The following is a 19,719-nucleotide window of genomic DNA, read 5'->3' as shown; positions in this document are numbered from 1 at the left end:
GTGGGCTGGGAAGTGCCCTCTGGTCTCCATCCCACTGCCCGGATTCTTCTCTGGGTGGAAGGACAGATTTATCCCCAGCAGCGCTTCCGCTCATGGGGAAGAGGGCGAACCCTGCGGGCCTGGTCAGCAAGCGGCCGCATTCCTGGCGCAGACACACGGCCAGCGGCCTCTGTTGCAGAGTCCCCATCTTCCCAGGACACGGCGACTCACAGCCTGGCCTTCTCTTTTCTCAGGTATCTGAGAGCAGGGCTTGTCCAGCGAGGAGATTAGAAAAGGATAGGAGCTCATTCCCATACGGTAAAGCCAGAGAAAGCCTTGCTGTGAAGAGAACAAACAGAACCTGTTTGGTGGCTTGTCATTTCAATGACAACACGAACCTTTCACAGGTGAGCATTCCTCACACGCCTCCCCTTCCTCCTGCCCCTGGGGGGGGGGAGGGTGGGCGGGCAGTGGGGTCACCCCAGCGGGAGCAGGGGAAAAACACGAAAACAAGTTACATGCCTTCAGAGAACCCAGGGGTTTGATGACAAACATTTAAGAACCCAAGGGAGAGTCGAGGGAGAAAAGTTTATTAAAACTTGCCCAGGCGATAAAAATCACTCCAAGAAGAAACAAAGCCTCATTCTGCTACCTCGTTTAGGGAAACAGCACAGCAGGTACACGTTTCTTGATAAGAGTGTATTGTTTTCATATTTATCTTGTTTCTCTCTCTTCATTCCTCTTGAATAAACATAAAGAACTGATTTCTTAGATCACCTGTACGAAAAACATCACCACCAAATCCTCTGAAGAGTCAGAGTCCTCATAGCCAGAGCGGTTGGAATTTAACAAGAGAACACATTTCTGATTAAAAAAATTTTTATTTATTTATTTTTGAGAGAGAGAGAGAGAGAGAGCGCAGGGGAGGGGCAGAGAGAGAGGGAGACAGGTTCCCAAGCAGGCTCTGCATGGTCAGTGCAGAGCCCAACACGGGGCTCAAACCCACAAACCACAAGATCATGACTGAGCTGAAACCAAGAGTTGGACATCAGTGACTGAGCCACCCCAGGGCTCCCCGTTTCTGATTTTTTACAAATAAAAAGGCCAATCCTAAGGGTCCTTTGAGGCCTCTTATGAACTCCGCTAAGCTCTCCATGAAAGCTGGTTTCAAAAGGGGGAGCCCATGTGGGGGCCCCCCCCATGAGGAATCTTGCATGAAGAACCCTATACTGGAGCAGGCTCAGGCCATGTGCACTTTGAGAGACTCAATGACATGCTGTGCCTCAACAGGGCTTGTGAGAGGACAGTGTGAGCTGGGGTGAGAAAAGCAGAGATCAGACTTTCTGCCAGTTTTGTGTGGATTAGCAGGCACAGAGAAGTCACCCAGCAGAGCGGGCAGGAGGGGGGCCAGGACAGATGCTTTACTCTGGTAACCGCTAAGTATTACTGTTTGCAGGTGAGACTCTGGTTTGGCCATGTGTACATACCCTCCTAAAAGCAAAAAATTTTCTTCCCCCTGATTTCAAGTATTAAGATAAATGGAGAGTGATTTACAGGTATCACTTTGAAAACAATTAGGCACTTAAGATTCATCTTTTCTTTTCGTTACAATTTTGCTTTGAAATGTGGTCCTTAAAATTCCCTTGAAGATGACCCCTTGTGAATGTCTAATGTCTCTTTGCAAACTAGAGGTTTTTGTTAATGTGATACGCACACATACAGGAGTTAGTTCATCAGCAGCTGTAATTTGAGCCTCATACAAAACATGGCTTTAATTACTAGGGTTCGGGGCCCAAGAAATGACCAGAGTAATAGCCAGTATAATTATGAATAAATAGAAGGAAAGGTTATAACCACTTAAAATAACTGAGCGTAAGTATAAAATGCAAAAACAAAGCTGTTTATACTTAAATCTCTACATTTATTTTTCCAAAAATGTCATTATGAGAACAAATATACTCCTATATAGTCAAGTTCACCTTAATCACAATGAAGTCATAGGATAACTTAAAAGAGATAATCCTCGTATTTAAAGGATGTTTAAAATGTCAGCCATAATCAAGACCCTCTAATTTGAAACACCATGTATGGCATCTCACTTTGTAAAAAGGTAATACATCCCTCAAGACTTCTTCAAACAAATCCAACATAAATAGGAGTACAATAAAAACTATTTTCAAAACCAAAAAAATCAAAGCACCTATTTAAATTAAATCCATCAAGAGTCTATAAGATTATTTCAGGAGGACACGGGCCGGATGAGACACTAAAAACTATAGTTCTAAGGAAAAAAATGACAATCATTTTATGTAACTTGCTATAAGGCAGATACATACTATATACGAATACTATAAAGGACGCACTTCACAGCATATTTAAAAGTATGAACTGAAATAATACTCAACAGGAAGAAACTGATTCTGTGACACTGGCTGAGACAGAATAACAGAAGGGCGTGACTTAAAAGCATGGCCCTTCCCAGTCTATTTTTAGAGGCTTAAGACTCCAGCCTTAAATAGTTTTAATAATGCTCGTGGCTACAACTCAGCTTGTAAAACATAGTCTGGGAGAATACAGTTCTTTTCACATTGTGTAAACCAGTTTGCTGCTTTTTCCCCTCAAAAACTAATCCCAAGGTCTCGCTCCCAGAACACGAAGGGGTCTTAAGAATTTCTTTGTTTCCGTCTGTTCGGTAGCTGCCTTGGAACATGCACAACTAAAATTGGGTGATAAGCTGAAAGCAGGTTAAAATTTGGTGATACATCTCTTAAAAGTGTTCTTCTCTAAAGAAGGAACTGTCTGCTTATCTGGAAGCCTACCTGGGCTATTACTCTCCTTGTGTACAGAGCAACTTATGGGTGAGGAGGAAGCACTTTGATTATGGAGATGTGCCCTTTTCAAGGTGCCAGTCTCGATGTCACCCATCACAGCTGGGACAGCAGCATCTGTCAAGGGAACGGGAAGGCATGCCTCGCATCCTGTAGTCACTTGATAGGGTTTTAAGAAGTTTATGTATGTGTACTAATGAATGTGTGTGTGTGCACATACGATACCTGTGTGTGTGTGTGCGCGTGCGTGCACATAGGCTTCTATAAACACATGTACACGTATATACACAATACACACTCATCCACGTATCCCCCAGTGACATGGCCCCCACGGTCTGATCAGACTTGCTTTCTGAAAATTACCACCTTTTCCAAATCCACCCTTTTCCATTCCACTCCCAGAACTCAAAATTATAGTAAATCATACTCTAAAGGTTTCATTTCAATTTTCAATTAAAAAACAGGCAGACCAAATTCTACCCAGAAACAAAGGCACGTCTAGGGCTAACACACCATCCTTTATCCTTCAGAACCAAACAGAAGACCCAAAGAAGTATTTGAAGACATTACGAAAATTAAACAGGCATTTCGTTTTTATTTTCTTAGAAAAGGAGGGGGAGATCCCTGTCATAGATAACTGAGTGTAAGAGACCTAAACTGGCTTGCGTGTCATGTCCTTGGGATAAAAGTCAACATTAGGGACTGAAGAATAACAAATCAGACCCAATCCCCCTCCTTCTGAATCCTCAAAAGATAGGATGGCATTTCGGGTGTTAACGGTTATTCTCTGAGCCCCCGGAAAAAGGAAGACAAGATATGGGGCCGGACTGTCTTTCACAGAAGGCTATTCCTACTCAGATGCGGCCACAGAGTCGGGTGGCACTTACTGTCCCCAGTCCCTCGGCCCAGACCACGGAGTCCTGGCACCTGTCACGTGTCGTCCTGCACAGGGCACAGCACCGGGGCTGTTGCTCCGCCCCTTACGTGCACATCCCCTGCCCTGGCCACCCAGCCTCCCCAGCCCCAGTCTCATTCTCCATCACAAGTTCTCCTTGAGGAGGCCGAGCTTCCGCAGGGCCTCCCGGCGGGCCTCCTCCGTGGAACCGCGGCCAGAGAACTGGACGGTGATGCCCTGGGGTCTGAAGCCCACAGCCCTGGGCAGTGAACCTGACCGCTTCCTAGCATCCTGGCCGCAGTCCGGCTGCCGGTGCTCATAAAAGCTCTTGCTGGCGTTCTGGCGAGCGAGTTTGCTGGTGAGAGCCGGGTCTGGACGGAAGGTGACAGTTTTTCCGGTCGAGACGAAGGCACTGGGCTCGCTCTTCAGGACATCGTGGATGCTCTGGAAGCCGTTGGCCAGCGGTGGGGACCATTCCGTCTGCACGCCTCGGGACCGCTGAGCGCCGGGCTGCCCGCCGGCCTGCACGGACACGGCTTCGTGGACGGGGCCGGCCTCGCTCCGGCCACGCGGCCCCTGCTCCGGAGAGCCGCTGCTCCCCTGCTCCGCGAGGTCACCCCCGGGGGCCCGGCCTTCAGGGTCCCCCGGGGACAGGAAAGAGACCCCGTTGATGTTGGCCAACACCCGGGCCTTCCGCTCCTGCACGCTGACCGCCGCCCTGGAGATGGTCTTGTTGAACTCCTTCCCCGCGCTGTTGGTCACGCTGATGTTGCTGGGGAAGCGGTGAACCTTGGGCACCGGCTGCGCCGGGTGTCTGTGCCACGGGAGGCGGCCCCCCGTACGAGGGGTCGCCGAGGGCAGCGTCCTCCACTCCCCGGGCCTGCCCTCCTCGGTGGGGGACGCCGGTGAAAATGTTTCACTTCCCGCCAACTTCTCAGACATTTTCTGAGCGATAACCAGGGGGGTGGGAACGGAGCGGGGCAGTTTGGGGTGCTCCGCGGGAGCAGCGGAGGCCGGCAGCTCTCTCCTGGGGGGCTCTGTCGCCGGGGCGGCCACCGGTTGGGAGGGCAGCACAGGAGGGGCCTCTGGAGCCTCGGGGTCTGGTGATGGACGACCCTGGGCTTCTGGTTTCCCGCATTCGAAGACAGGACTGTCTTCCTTCCCGGCAGGGCCAGCCCCTGAAAAGGAGGCAGAATCTTCATAAGCTACCACCTTACGTAAAAATAAATGCATCCCATTGCCTTCTCGCTGAATTTAAGAGGCGCCCCCCCCCCCCAGGGGGACATAATGCCATTGTCAGCGGCAGCACCTCCTGTCACCTAAACTCCCTGGAACAGTGAAGGAGAAGGTCCTGGGTGAGTCTCACCCCTTACTTGGCGAGAAGGAACCTATCAGTGATGGTGAAAGACTCGCGTCTGAATGCTCGGGACCTGGGACGCACACCGCGCACGCGCACGCAGGCTTCTAAAGAGGTGAGTAAACAGGAGGGAACGATAACCCTCCTGGGAGGGGGTGTCACCGAGGGAAAATGGAGACGGGACGGACGGGTGGCATCCTCCTCCGCCTAAACAGATACAGATCGCAGGTCACCCAACACTATTTGCACTTACAATCACGCATCTGTCTCCCACTGCAAAACTGTAAGCCGTGTCTAATTTTTATCCCTGTATCCTCAGAATCTCACCCAACGCCTGCTGGGGCAGGCACTTAAAACCGCTGTGGAAGTATCATGTTAGACACTGATGGGCAAGGCGGCTTTCTCTCCGTAAGTGTTTTCCTTGGCACAAGCAGATGATCTGGCACTTTAAAATGACCAGCAGGTTCAAATGCATTTTAGGAACTACACTTCAAAGACGTGTGATAAAAACGGGACATCTGTAATTAAGTCTCTTCTTTGAAGACACGGCTGTAAACTAAGCTCCTCATCTGGAGTCTGGAACCCCAGTCTGTGAAATCGGTGTAATGCACAGCCTCACGCGCGCGCACACACGCACACAGAGGGAGAAAAAGTATTTCTAGACGCTTGTGACAAATGGCAGTATTTTGTAGTAAGAGCCAAAATACTTTCCCTTCTGTTTTTCCCTCCTCCTTTCTAATTCTTATCCCCTTGCTATGTTTATTTCCAACATCTTTTCCAGTCAGGAGAAACAGTGCAAGACAATCCCACCTCATCCACCCCCTTGCTCTTCTCACAGCACTCAAAGGACAAAAAGCAAGCCTCTCCTTTGAGGCTGCCCTGAATCCAACAGACCTGCAAAGTAGACACTAAGCCAAACTCTTGCTGCCCTTTTCCTGTTTTCCTGAACCAGCTAACTTTGTAGCCCAAATACTCCCACCTTGGGAAGTCATGCCATAGAAAGAGGGGGCATAAGAATGTTCAAAATCTGAGATCAAACCTCACAGGCTAAAATATATATATAAACAGAACCTTGTATGTTCTGTTTGTAGAATGAATTGTTATACCTGGAAGTCAACTCCAATTTTCTTTCTTTCTTTTTACTATACAGTAAAGCCTTAGGTTGCAAGTAACATGTTCTGCGAGTGTTCCACAAGATGAGCAAACGTTTTTTTTTTTTTCAATATTAAAAAAATTTTATTCATTTTTGAGAGACAGAGTGCGAGCAGGGGTGGGGCAGAGAGAGAGGGAGACACAGAATCAGAAGCAGGCTCCAGGCTCTGAGCTATCTGTCAGCACAGAGCCTGACACGGGGCTCAGACTCAAAAGCCGCGAGATCATGACCTGAGCTGAAGTTGGACACTTAACCGACTGAGCCACCCAGGCGCCCCAAGACAAGCAAACGTTTCCAATAAATTTTAACTTAATAAACGAGCAAGACTGATATCAGTAGCACGTGATGCTGAACATCACATGATCACAACCGAGCCAATGGTTCTTGAAATTCGCTTTGATATACGAGTGCTTTGGATTACAAGCATGTTTCTGGAACGAATTATGCTCACAAACCAAGGTTTTACTGTATATGAAATAGATTCGTATGGTCTGCCAGTCTCATTCTTTATTCTAGTTCCTTTGAACTTTCCCTTCATGTGTTATCTCCTAATATGCTACGAAAGCATCTACTGGTTGGACACTCAAACTCCACCCTGCAAAAACCCCCACAGCGTCCACACTGGCACACACACGGGAAGACCACAGTGTCCCGAACGACATTAACGAACCGAGTCAGAGGCTGGGGACTGGGCTTTGCTCCTCACCTGCTGTCTCAGTCGCAGCCGGGAGGAGCTCGGGTTCCCCCTCCTCAGGTGCCGGCTGCACTAAATCGAGGACATCTCCTGGCTCCGAGTGACTGGAAGCACTCTCGTCCAGAGACCCTGGAGAGTGGGAGTGCACGCCGCTGTCACACAGGACTTGCTCCTCACAATCATCTTCCAGGGAATCAATAGTCTCTTCAAAAAACAGGATGACATCCTTTTCCTCATGTGTCAGGTACTTGAGGCTCTCATCATCCTGTGTAACGGGTGTGGGGGTTGGGAACGGAAGGGAGAAAGCAAAGTTGTTTTGCTGAAGAGAGAAGCCATGACAAAGTCAGGATCTCTTGCAGAGCCCTCTACAAGTCCACGTCCCTCTACAAGTTCCTGTCGGGGAGGATCTGCCATTCAGGTGGCCCCACTGACAAACCCGTGCCTGTGTCCTCCCCGTGGTACCTGCGTGAAAAAGAACGCTGCCAAGGAACTATAGCAAATAAAGGGTCTTCGAATCTATTATTAACTCCAGTCTTATGGCTCCTAGGGAGTCAATGACAGAAAAAGAATTCTTCTCCAAGCCTCCTTGGGAAGGAACACTGTTCTCAACTTCCTGCTCTCTGATGTCTTCCCACAATAGCAGTGGGGGACATCTTTGGATAAAGACAGTGGCCATGAATGCACATATTTAGCTTCCTTTCCTCCAGAAACCTCACGAAAACAATAATGGGATTCATTTTTGTTGGAAGGCACCAATCACAAAGACAAAAAAGAAGAGGAAAAGAGACAGCAGTAACAGAGTGTGGGAAGTTAGGCAGCCGCAGGACAGGTGCAGCCGACTCCGGAGACCCAAGGAATCTGATTTTTAGCAGCTGTGGGAAGCCGGTGACCCACCTGCTGAGTACAAGGGAGCCCCTCGCCGCCCCCACCCCCCCCCCCCACAGGTGCTGAAAGTACTGGGAGCGGGGCCAAGAGGAGCGGGGCCAAGAGGGCCAAGAGGAAGGGCCACTTCTGAATAAAGAGCAGAAGTGGTTCAGCAGGAATGAGGTCATCCCGGCAGAAAACTAGATGTTTTTTAAAAGAAGGTAAAAGAGGGATCTGAAGCAGAGTTGACAGTGAGAGACCACAATGAAAACAAGCAGTAAAGGAAGCCAACCTGATGCCCTCTGGACTGAAGTCTGGAAGTCTTCCCTGAGGTATCTGAATCCAAGGGCCAAAGGGGCCGACACCATGGGCTCCCCAACAAAGCAGCTCAGCCACATGCCCCTACAGGGGAGAGGACAGTCAACAAACCCCCTGATTTCTGACCAGCTTCTCAACGTTCTCCTCTTAAACACGTGCACACGCCTAAGGATCACGGAGTCTCACCATGAAAGACGCAGCCGAACAGACAAAAAGGAAAAGAAAGCAATTTACAAAAACAAACTATGCAGAATGATGACAATTTCAACAAGATTACCATTCATATCCTCAGAGAGTTGTGGAGATACTGAATCCATCAAGAATATGATCTTATTTAAAAAAAAATCCACCAGACAAAAACACAGCTCTTCGAAATTAACACTTGGACCACAGGACTGAAAAACGAAATAAAAGCCTACAAGGTAAAGTGGAGAAACTAGTAAAGTAAAACAAATAGTCAAAATTTGTTTTAAAATAAGGAAGATAAGAAAATCAGAGGATAAGTATGGGAGGGCCAACATCTGAAATAATGAGAGCTCCAGAAAGACAAATCAGAAAAGTAGAGGGGAAGAAGTTAATCAAAATAAATAAGTAAAATAAGGAGGGGCCCCTGGGCTGAGAGACCTGAGTTTCCGAATGTAAAGGGGCCATCATAAAATCTAATGAACAAGAATGAAACAGACCTATGAGGGCTGAGGGACGTCCCTGTGAAATCTCAGGACACCTACACCGGAGGGCAAGATCGTGAAAGCTCCCCAGAGAGAAAAAACAGGTCACAAAACAAAAGACCAGGAATCAGAACAGCAACAGACTTCTCAGCAGGAAGCCAGAAGATAGTGTCATGATTCCTTTAAGATTCGGAGTGAACAGAGAACTAGAATTCTACGCCTAACCAAATTAAGGTTATGGTAGAATAAAGATGTTTTAAGACACGTGAGGTCTACACAGTGCATCCCCCACATATGCCTTTCTCAGAAAGCTTCTGCAGGGTGGTAGGGGAATGTGGTTTTCCCCTAGACGAGGGAGTAAACCAAGAAACAACACAGGACCAGGGGAGGACGAGAGAAAGCCATAGGGGATCTCGGGACTCAACTGACATCCCCAGGACGTCAGCCGTGCAGACAACAACCAGTCTGATGCACAGCAAGCCAGAGGGCTGAGAGCACAAAGCAAGCAAATAAAACCCAAAAGGTTATTAACCATAGAAAACTATGGTTATGAGAAAAATCACATATCTATGAACGCGTTTACCTAATGTGCACACATACACACACCTACATACACACACACACACACGCATATATATTAATTATATTCATATTCACAGTAGTGAGAGAACAAAAATGTCCAGGGGTGCCTGGGTGGCTCAGCTGGTTAAGCGTCTGACTCTTTGATTTCTGCTCTGGTCATGATCTCGTGGTTGTGAGATCGAGCCCTGCATCAGGCTCTGTGCTAACAGTATGGAGCCTGCTTGGGATTCTCTCTCTCCCTCTCTCTGCATCTCCTTTACTCCCTCGCTCTCTCTCAAAATAAATAAATAAACATTAAAAAAAATGTCCAACAATAAGGGTATGGTTAAACAAATCAAGGCACATTCACAGACAGAATATTACACAGGAATCTTAAATGGTGTTTTCCGAACAATGTAATGCTAAGTGAGAAACATGCAGATGGAAAGTAAGAGTTGTCTCTCAAGTATGTGCGTACTTAATATATACCCACATACATAAAATACTGGGAGGATATAGAGTAAAATGTCAATTAGAAAGCAAATAACAAATGGGTAGGAGTTAAAAGTCGTGTCCTCTAGTGAGTAGGAAGTTGGGGGAGGGGTGCTTTTCATAACACTTTGAAGCTACTTGACCCTCTATGAGTGTGAACTTTGATAAAACAACAGAAAAGGTGTGGAAGCAAACTCAGTTAAGAGCTGACCCAGACGGTGCAGGGGAATGCTTTTCACACTGGGATCTGAGAGGTTATGCAAATGCCCGCCAGCCCGCCCAAAGCACCTGACTCCCAGACCATCCCAGAGCCTGCTGGCTCCACAGATTTAGTGACCGTTCTTTCGTTTAAGGCATCCATTTGTTTTTGGTATAATTAACCCAAGAATACATGCAAATGTCTCCACCGGGCTTGACTGTATTAGCTTGATCCTCAAGGCCGGAGGATTCAGGGAAAGGCACCTGTCTGCAGCCGGGTTCGGTGGGCAGACAGAATGGAAAGTCTCTGGAGAGAGATCCACAGCATGGGCTGGGTCAGGAGACAAAGCAGAATGCGGCTTGGGAGAATAAGCAATACACATCCACCAGATATAAACCTATATACAAGTGCTGGGTCACAGATATGTGTCCATTATGGTAGATACAAACAGTTCTCCAAAATGCCTGTCCCAGTGTGACTCCCATGGGCACGCCTGCTTGTTCTCCCCATGCAGCTGGCATACGCGAGTCTCATTCTGATGTCCGGTCCGTTCCCAAGAAGATGAACAGTGTTGGGCCATGTATTTTCCCCATGATACTTAACTGGCCACTTGGAGATCCTCGTACGAAGTGCCTGTTCAAATCTTTTGCCTATTTTTCTATCCAGTTGTCTTTTTAAAAATACAGGACTATACATACTAGATAGAAATCTTTTACTGGAAATATTTATTGCAAGTATCAGCCACTACTCACTAGCTTCCCTTTTCTCTCTCTTAATGGGAGTCTTGTGATGGCTAGTCCTTAATTTTAATGTAGCATAATGTTTCATGGTTAGAGTTTTTTGTGTCCTATTTAGGAAACCACTACCAACTCCATGGTCATGGAGATACTCACCTGTTTTATTCTAGAAGCAATATTTTTAACTTTCCATATTCAGTGCGACAATTAATCTGGAATGAACTTTTATGTATGGCGTGAGGTCAAGAGTCATTGTCTTCTTTTTTTAATGTTTGTTTATTTATTTATTTATTTATTTATTTATTTATTTTGGAGAGAGAGAGAGAGATAGCAGGCAAGCAGGAGAGAGGGGGAGAGAGAATCCCAAGCAGGCTCCAAACTATCAGTGCACAGCCTGCCGCGGGGCTCGAACTCACAACCACGAGATCATGACCTGTATGGAAATCAGGAGTCAGATGCTTAACAGACTGAGCCACCCAGGTGCCCCTCATTGTTTTCTAAGTTGACATCCAATTGTCCAGCACCGGACCTTGAAAATACTATCCCTGAACACTGCATATTCCCTTGGTTGTAAGTCAAATGACAGTGTACGTGTCTTTTTATGAATTCTCTTATCTGTTTGTCTACTTGTCTACTCATATACCACTAATACAGTGTTTCTTTTTTTAAAATGTTTATTTTTGAGAAAAATAAACGTGTACGCAAGAGCAGGGGAGGGGCAGAAAGAGAGGGAGACAAAGAACTGAAGCAGGCTCTGCATTGACAGCAGAGAGCCGAACGTGGGGCTTGAACTCACAAATGTGAGATCATGACCTGAGCCCAAGTCTGTCGCTTAACCGACTGAGCCACCGAGGAACCCCTAAAACATTGTTTTGATTATTACAAGTCTCCAGATCTGGTAGTTTAAAGCCCTCTAGTTCTGCTGTTCGTCTTTAAGTCTGTGATAGCTCTTTCGACCCTTTTTACTTCCATGTAAATTTTAGTATCAGCTTGTCAGTTTCCAGACACCCAGATACACACACACACACACACACACACACACACACACACACACACACCCTCTGCCGGGACTTTAACGGGGACTACACAAAAGTTCCTCAACTTGAGGAGAACTGAATTTTCCAACGTTCTGACTCCTCTAATAGGGTACACGCCCTCACTCAGATTAGTGGCTCTCACACTGTGGCCCTTCGACCAGCAGCCACAGCACCTAGAACTACAAATGCTTGGGCCCCACCTTAGATCTGCTGCATCAGGAACATTAAGGGCCTCCAGTCTCTGTGTTAACATACACTCTGGGAAATACTGATGTGCTAATGTTGGGTAGGCACTGATTTGGTTCTGTGACTTCTCTTTAAAACTTTTTATTTTTTAACGTTTATTTATTTTTGAGACAGAGAGAGACAGCGCATGAACGGGGGAGGGTCAGAGAGAGGGAGACACAGAATCTGAAACAGGCTCCAGGCTCTGAGCTGTCACCACAGAGCCCGACGTGGGGCTTGAACTCACGGACCGCGAGATCATGACCTGAGCTGAAGTTGGCGGCTTAACCGACTGAACCACCCAGGCGCCCCGGTTCTGTGACGTCTCTTGAGAATGTCTTGCAGTTTCCCAGCCCGAGCCACCCAGGTGCCCCAAGTGTGTTTGTTTGTCTGTTTAAACATTTTTTTTTACATTTATTTATTTTTGAGAAACAGAGTGAGACAAAGCGTGAGCGGGGGTGGGGCAGAGAGAGAGGAGACACAGAATCTGAAACAGACTCCAGGCTCTGAGCTGTCAGCACAGAGCCTGACATGGAGCTCGAACTCACAAACTGTGAGATCGTGACCTGAGCCGAAGTCGGACGCTCAACCGACTGAGCCACCCAGGCACCCGAAGTGTGTTTGTTTTTAAGATAATGAGTGGGTTTTGGATTTTGTCAAATCTCTTTTTATGTATTATAGTCGTTCTCAGCAGGTGGAGAGGTTCCCCTTCACAGGGCATTTGGCAGTGCCTGGAAACACTTCTGGTTGTCACAGATGGGTGGGCACCACTGGCATCTAGGGGGTGGAGGCCAGGAGCGGTGTTCCACATCCCACAGTGTACAGGACAACTCCCCACATAAAGGATGCTGTGGCCGAGGAGGCTGAGGAGAGACGATCATATCCCTTTTCTCCTTTATTCTGTCCAAGAGCTGAATTGCAGTGATTGATTTTCAAATATTAAACCAACCTTGCATTCTTGGAACACGTCCAATCTGGTTGTGATGCTATCTTTTTTATACATCACTGAATTTGATTTGCTAATATTTTGTTTAGACTTTCTGCATCTCTGTTCACAAGACAGACTGGCCTGGAATTTTCCTCTTTTTGCCATCAGGTTTTGTATATATCTTTTTCAAATGTCAACTTTTACAAGCACCTGGGTGGCTCAGTTGGTTGAACGTCTGACTTCGGCTCAGGTGATGGTCTTGCGATGTGTGGGTTTGAGCCCCACCTTGGGCTCTGTGCTGACAGTTCAGAGCCTGGAGTCTGCTTTGGATTCTGTGTCTCCCTTTCTCTCTGCCCCTCCCCTGCTCTCATTCTGTCTCTCTTTCAAAAATTAAATAATAAACATTAAAAAAATGTTTTTAAATGTCAACTTTTGGAACAATGTGCCCTAGGATTTTAATTTTAGTTCTTAGCTTATCTTTTTGCTCCACCTTTCCTGAGATGTTTTCGGGGTGGGGTGGGGAGGAAAGACTGAGTTTAAGAATACTTTTTCTCTAGCTGAAATTAGAGCAGGTTCATATTAACTAGATCTGTGTAATTTTATCAGTCTGCATACCTAGCAGTGTACAGTCCCTGAAAACTTCAACACTCCCTGTAAAAACAGGATCAGTGTGAAAGGCATTAGAAGAGGGGCAAGGTACTGTGAGGGAAAATGGGCATAAAGCGTTCCTGACTATCTTCTATTGAGCACTGGGCCAAGGGAAAGAGAAATAGGTTTTAAAAAACCCAATATGGTCATCTACAGAACATGTGACTAAGGAATTTACACTTTATTCTGAGAATTCCAGGATCCAGCCCTACCTACTTTTCACATTTCATCTCTTTACTGCTCTCCCCTTTCTCCTCTACTGCAGGGGTGGTAACTTCCTCCGTAAGGGGACAGGGAGTAAATGTTTTAGGTTCTGCAGGCTTTACCATGGCAACTACTCAACTCTGCCCATGTAGTGTGAATGTACAGTATGTTAACGAACGGGTCTAGCTTTGTTACAATAAATCTTTACAAAGACAGTGAGGGTCCAGGGGTGCCTGGGTGGCTCAGTCAGTTGAATGTCCAATTTCAGCTTGGGTCAATGATCTCGCGGTTTGTGGGTTCGAGCCCCATGTCAGGCTCTGTGCTGATGGCTCAGAGCCTGGAGCCTGCTTTGGTTTCTATGTCTCCCTCTATTTCTGGCCCTCCCTGCTCATGCTCTGTCTGCTCTCTCTCTCTCAAAAATATATAAACAACAACAAAAAACCACAGGTGGGGGCCTAGATTTGGTCCACAGGCTGTAGTTTGCCAACTCTTGCTCCGTACTCCAATCAGATCAAACCACCTGACATCTCGATCTGTGCCTGTGTTCACATCATCAGTGCCTGTCCCTGCATAGCCACCTCTTAACTATCCTTTATGGTCCGATTTATTTATTTATTTATTTATTTATTTATTTATTTAAATTTTAATGTTTTTATTTATTTTTGACACAGAGAGAGGCAGAGCATGAGCAGGGGAGGGGCAGAGAGAGAGGGAGCCACAGAATCAGAAGCAGGCTCCAGGCTCTGAGCTGTCAGCCCAGAGCGCGACGCGGGGCTCGAACTCACAGACTGTGAGATGATGACCTGAGCCGAAGCCGGACGCTCAACCGACTGAGCCACCCAGGCGCCCCTATGGTCCGATTTAAATGTGACCACACTTCCAGCCTACTCCATAGCATCTACTGAATCATACATGCAAATATTTGAGTATCTGCTGAACATGGGCAATGTAAATACAACAGCGTAAATAAAGTTCTTGCTGTCTAGTTGATCATCTAAAGAGGGCTTTAGATGGGAAAACAGGTATTTACTTCAGAGTCTAGAAATGGCTCTGACGAGGTGACTACAGGGTGTTAAGGAAATGGGTACCAATCCCCACTTTTGGGAAAGGGGTCTGATCTGGAAAACTTTGGTGAGGAAATGATATCTGCCAAAAGTCTGAAAGAAGTGGGTGAGAGTCAAACACAGGGGGGCAGTTATATCTGTGTCCAAAGAGGTCACGTTGGCTATCGTGTGAGGAATAGCGAATGTGGGAAGCAACCTGGATGAGACTTCAAGGGTCACCTAAACTAGAGCAGGGGTGATGGGAACAGAGGAGGAGACGAGATTTGACAGAGATTTAAAGTGTAGAATCAGGGGCACCTGGTTGGCTCGGCTGGTTAAGCGTCCGACTTTGGCTCAGGTCATGATCTCATGGTTCCTGAGTTGGAGGCCACGTCAGGCTCTGTGCTGACAACATGAAGCCTGACTGGGATTCTCTCTCTCCCTCGCCTCTGCCCCTCCCCCACTCACGTGCTCTCTCTTCCCCTCCCTCATTGCCTCTCCACACCCCCCCCTCAAAATAAATAATAAATAAACTTAAAAAAGAGAGAAACAAATAAAACAGAGAACCAGCACCTCCTATTAGCTTCTCTCCCGTAGCTGTCCCTCACCCAGGGCTGCAGCCCCACCAGGGTGTTCACCCTTAAAGAGGAGCCTTGTGTGGGAAGCACCCCTGAACCACCCACAGAGCTTACAGGCTGTCTCGTCACTGTGACCAAAACGTCAGCTGCCTCCTCGCCATGTCTGTCTGCTTTGTCCCTCTGCCAACCAGAACAGGAAAGCTTCCTCCGAAATCCAGAGACACCGTTCATTTTGTGATTTTTCTAGAATTTCTTGAACACCGGTGGGATCATCTGGAGGGTCACAGTGTATGGTGTAGGGCATTCCTGCCTCATCTTTCCCCCACATACCTCCATCTTGCCAGACCACCCTGTCCCCTATGCATTCAGCACTCAGCCTCCTAACTCTCCCGCTTCCCCAGACTCACTGTAAGACATGTCAAATGTGTCTCCTCTCCAGGCGGAGTGGTTTAGCACAGTGATGGAACAGAAAAACCTTGCAAGTCTAAAATCACTAGTGCTCTTAGCATAACAGAGGCCCCTGTAATTAATAATTACAACCATCACGGGTGGTTAGGATGATGTGATAGTGGTAACAACCATAATCAAATAAAACGTCTGAGGAAATATATTAATGCTCTCTACCCTCTTCCTCCTACTTTGCCTTCCCCAATTCAGCATTTCAATAGGGCTATGCACAAGTTTCTTAGAGAATCTACTTTGGTTAGGTGTACAGACAGTAAAATTAAACGGGCAACTGGCCTGTAACAGCCCTTCAGCTTAAGACACATGCCAACTTCTGACACCAAGTGAGGGGCAAAAATACGAACAGAGCATAAAACCCCCGCAGATCTAATCCAACATCAAAGCAAGAAGTCCCAACGTAAGATTTCATTTGGAAAATAGGCTTAGGGAGTGCCTGGGTGGCTCAGTCAGTTAAGTGTCCGACTCTTGATTTCAGCTCAGGTCATGATCCCACGGCTCGTAGGATCGAGCCCTGTGTCAACAGTGAGTCTGCACTTGACAGTGCGGAGGCCTCTGGGGATTCTCTCTCTCTCTGCCCCTCCCCACCTGTGGGCACTCGTGCTCTCTCTCTCTGAAAATAAACAAACATTTAAAAATATATTATTAAAAAAAAAAGAAAAGAAAATGGACTTAGAAAGGGCAGGCCCTACGCAACCATTTTGTGTTCTGAGACAGATTCCAGGACCCACAGGACGAAAGACACAACACCGATCAATCAGTCCAGCTCCTTCACTGGAAGATGTGACGCCAGGTTCAGAGGCAATGAAATGACTCCGAGGGTCATACAGCTGCTAACTACTCCATGGCGTGGCCGAGACTAGAATTAGTCTATTCTTGCTTTTTGCTTTGTTCACCTCATTTCTGTTTCTAATGACATACTTATCCAAGCTCAGAGGCCGGGGTCCTCAAAAACTCAGATTCTTGCATCCTCACCCCATCTGAGGTCTCTCCCTGGGGTTAGAGGCTGGTACAGGCCGTGAGCCTGGCGTGTGTGCCCACGCGACTTCTCTGTGCTCAGCCTGGCCTTGAACGCTGACCTGTGGGGCACGGCCCCCCCAAAAAAGCTGCGGGTTCAGTCTGCTGCCTGATTCCTCAGACAAGAAGCTGCCCTCCACATGAACCAGGCCTCTGCCTGCACCTGGGAGGGGAGGAGAAGGCAGAAACAGAGAAGAGCTCAGTGCCGAGGGCAGGGAACAGGGTCTTCAGGGCCAGGAAAGGGGCACATGCCCCATCTGTTCCTCCTGTTCCACCCCCCCCCCCCACCAAGATGCTGGCGCTGCCCATCCCCCAGGCAGGGATGTGAGAGAGGGAGACGGGCCTTGAGGAAGAGGCAGTGCGTGGAGCGCACAGAGGTGGGAACAGGCAAGTGTGTAGAGCCAGGAAGTAGGTGAGAGGGAACTGGAGGGAAACACGGAGTGACTGCTAAAGGGCACGGGGTATCTTTGGGGGTGATGGAAACGTTAAAATAATTTTTTTAATGTTTAATTCTTTTTGAGAGAGAGAGAGAAAGAATGTGAGTGGGGGAGGGGCAGAGAGAGAGGGAGACAGAGAATCTGAAGCAGGCTCTGCGCTGTCAGCGCAAAGCCCGACGCGGGGCTCGAACCCGTGAACCTCGAGATCATGACCCGAGCTGAAGTTGGACGCTCAGCCGACTGAGCCACCCAGGATGCCCGGGTGATGAAAATGTTTTAAATGTGATTGTGATGGTGGTTGTACAACTCTGTGAATCTACTAAAAACCACTGACTAGCATACTTTGAATGGGTGAACCGTGTGGTATATGAATGACACCTCAGTACAGCTGTCACATACTGAAAAACAACAGCAGCAGCAAGCAAGGCCGGGGGCTGGTGGCTCATGTGGAGGAGGGAGGAAAGCCAGAGGCCCGGCAGTGGGGGTCCCTGGTGCTTTTGGGAAGCGGCATTTGCTAACTCAGCACCAAAGAACTAAGATAGGAAGCGAGGACAAACGAAAACAGCAGCTTTCTCTGGAAGAAACGAACTGAAGAAAACTCCAGTTTGTGCTACTGTTTGGAAGGAAGTGGGCTCGCAACAGAACATTTTTTTAAGTTTCTTTTCTATCAGTGGTGTTTGTAATGTACCAGTTTGGGCTACAAATCTCCAGACCTGTAAGAATACCTCGCCCATTTGACCCTGCCATGTTGGCATCAGGCAATGTCTGTCAGCCTCCCGGGGAAACACTGTTTTGCTTCAAGAACGTGAGAGTATATACTTTTCTCCCCTAATATGTATATTATGATCGTGAAGAAATAATCTCTACTATATTCAAACCAGAAAATTCAAAACGCTAAATCTACTTAAGTAATTGCCAAGTGTGCTATACGTGTCTCCTGTGAGAAAGACAAAGTCCTGGTGTTGCTGACATCTGTATGCTCCTACATGAAGATGACAGGAGAAAGGTCTGCCAGTCCCAGCGGAGCTCTGAGAGGAACATCCAGATAAGCTGGATGAGAGACTTTGAAGATCTTATTTAAGATCTTATTTTAATCTCTACACCCCACCTGGGGCTTGAACTTACAACCCCGAGATCAAGAGTCAACTGTTCTACCAACTGAGCCAGCCAGGTGCCACGGGTGACGGACTTTTATAACGAAAGTTACCAACCGTTCTAAAAGTCAACAATCCTCGATACACCTATGGGAGTGCCGATTTGGGACAGAAGTTTCATTCTGGGGGGAGTGTGGAGCGGAAAAAAAAAACCCTCTGTTTGGCTGAACAAGAAAGTTGAGGGGCCCTACTCCTACTAAAATAACGCCTGCCTAAAACACTACTGAATTAATTAAGTTCTGAGGCTTTTTTCTTTTCTTTTTTCTTTTAAACAAAGAAATGTGGCTTAACTACTGCAGACTGAGACAATTGTGGTAACTCCTCATGAGGGAGAAAAAAGAAGTAGTAGAACTCATCTCTATTCTAGACAAAAAGAAGATCATGAACAAGATTACGATGGCTAAAAATATTCTTGAAGTGAACCAAGATCTCTTCACGGCCAGTCTCTTAGGTGGGCAGCCTAGAGTAGTTGTTTTGGCTGAGTGTGATGTGATGTTCGCATTTTCTTTTTACACACACCAAAAATGACCTTCCAGATGCTTGAGTCAGGCTTTGCTGATTTAATAATCTAAGCTGATGAGAGACATCCCCTCCCGCCCCCCCCCCCCCCCATAACCACTGTCCCACAGCTGAGGCAGAACAGGGGCAGAGAGCAGCACAGAGAAATCAGCCTCCATGGCCTTCCCGACATGGCTTTAAACGCCGTGCTTACCTTGGCAATCTCCTAAGAAAGACCATAAGTGCCCTGGCATTCCCTGCAGTCCAGTCTAAGGGCTTAATTATGGTTATCTCTACCCAGGCACCCTGGTGATTCTGCACCAGGGCTAACTCAAGCCTGTACTTCTGGCCGGAAAGAGACACAAACAAACCAGCGCGGGAGGAGATGTGTGCACGGTTTTGATTATAGATCTAAAGAACCATGGCTTCGAAGGATTACAGCTGGGCTCCCTGGCAGCCTTAAGCTTCCTTCAAGAGGCAGTATTATAAAGAAGTTCCAATAGGACGGACCCGCCTCGCGTGTCTGGTATCGTGTGCCCTCCTAGATCCCTTCTGAAACCCGTCACGCTGTCCCAGGACTTCACACTTGGCGCTGAATTGCGAGTTTCCGAAAAGATGAAAACCGTGTCGTACTCATCAACTGCGCTGTGCTCCTGTACGCAGCAGCCATTTGTTAAACGTTTACTGAATTTAACTTTTATAAAAGCTATGCAAGCTTTGTCGTAAAATGGCTGCTTCGACCA

General features: G+C 47.3%; 1 protein-coding gene and 1 long non-coding RNA gene across 7 annotated transcripts in view; one reads left to right on the top strand and one right to left on the bottom strand.

The window, feature by feature from the left end:
• Nucleotides 1-2,228, top strand: part of LOC113603591 (uncharacterized) — a 36,009-nt gene extending 33,781 nt beyond the window's left edge. Inside the window, exon 4 of the long non-coding RNA XR_003425198.2 lies at nucleotides 234-2,228. This is a non-coding gene — a long non-coding RNA (uncharacterized LOC113603591). The remainder of the gene's footprint in view (nucleotides 1-233) is intronic.
• The window catches only part of PROSER2 (proline and serine rich 2), a 46,571-nt gene continuing 28,731 nt past the window's right edge, over nucleotides 1,880-19,719 (bottom strand). For all 6 annotated transcript variants that reach the window (XM_053225276.1, XM_053225277.1, XM_053225274.1 and 3 more), the window contains exons 3-4: nucleotides 6,919-7,171; nucleotides 1,880-4,880 (exon numbers count right to left, since the gene is read on the bottom strand). In XM_053225276.1, coding sequence (XP_053081251.1) covers nucleotides 3,847-4,880; nucleotides 6,919-7,171 — 1,287 coding nt within the window. In that variant the 3' untranslated portion in view covers nucleotides 1,880-3,846. The remainder of the gene's footprint in view (nucleotides 4,881-6,918; nucleotides 7,172-19,719) is intronic.

The sequence above is a fragment of the Acinonyx jubatus genome, chromosome B4 (genome assembly GCF_027475565.1).
Source record: "Acinonyx jubatus isolate Ajub_Pintada_27869175 chromosome B4, VMU_Ajub_asm_v1.0, whole genome shotgun sequence".
NCBI lineage: Eukaryota > Metazoa > Chordata > Mammalia > Carnivora > Felidae > Acinonyx > Acinonyx jubatus.
This window is presented reverse-complemented; position numbering and strand designations above follow the sequence as displayed.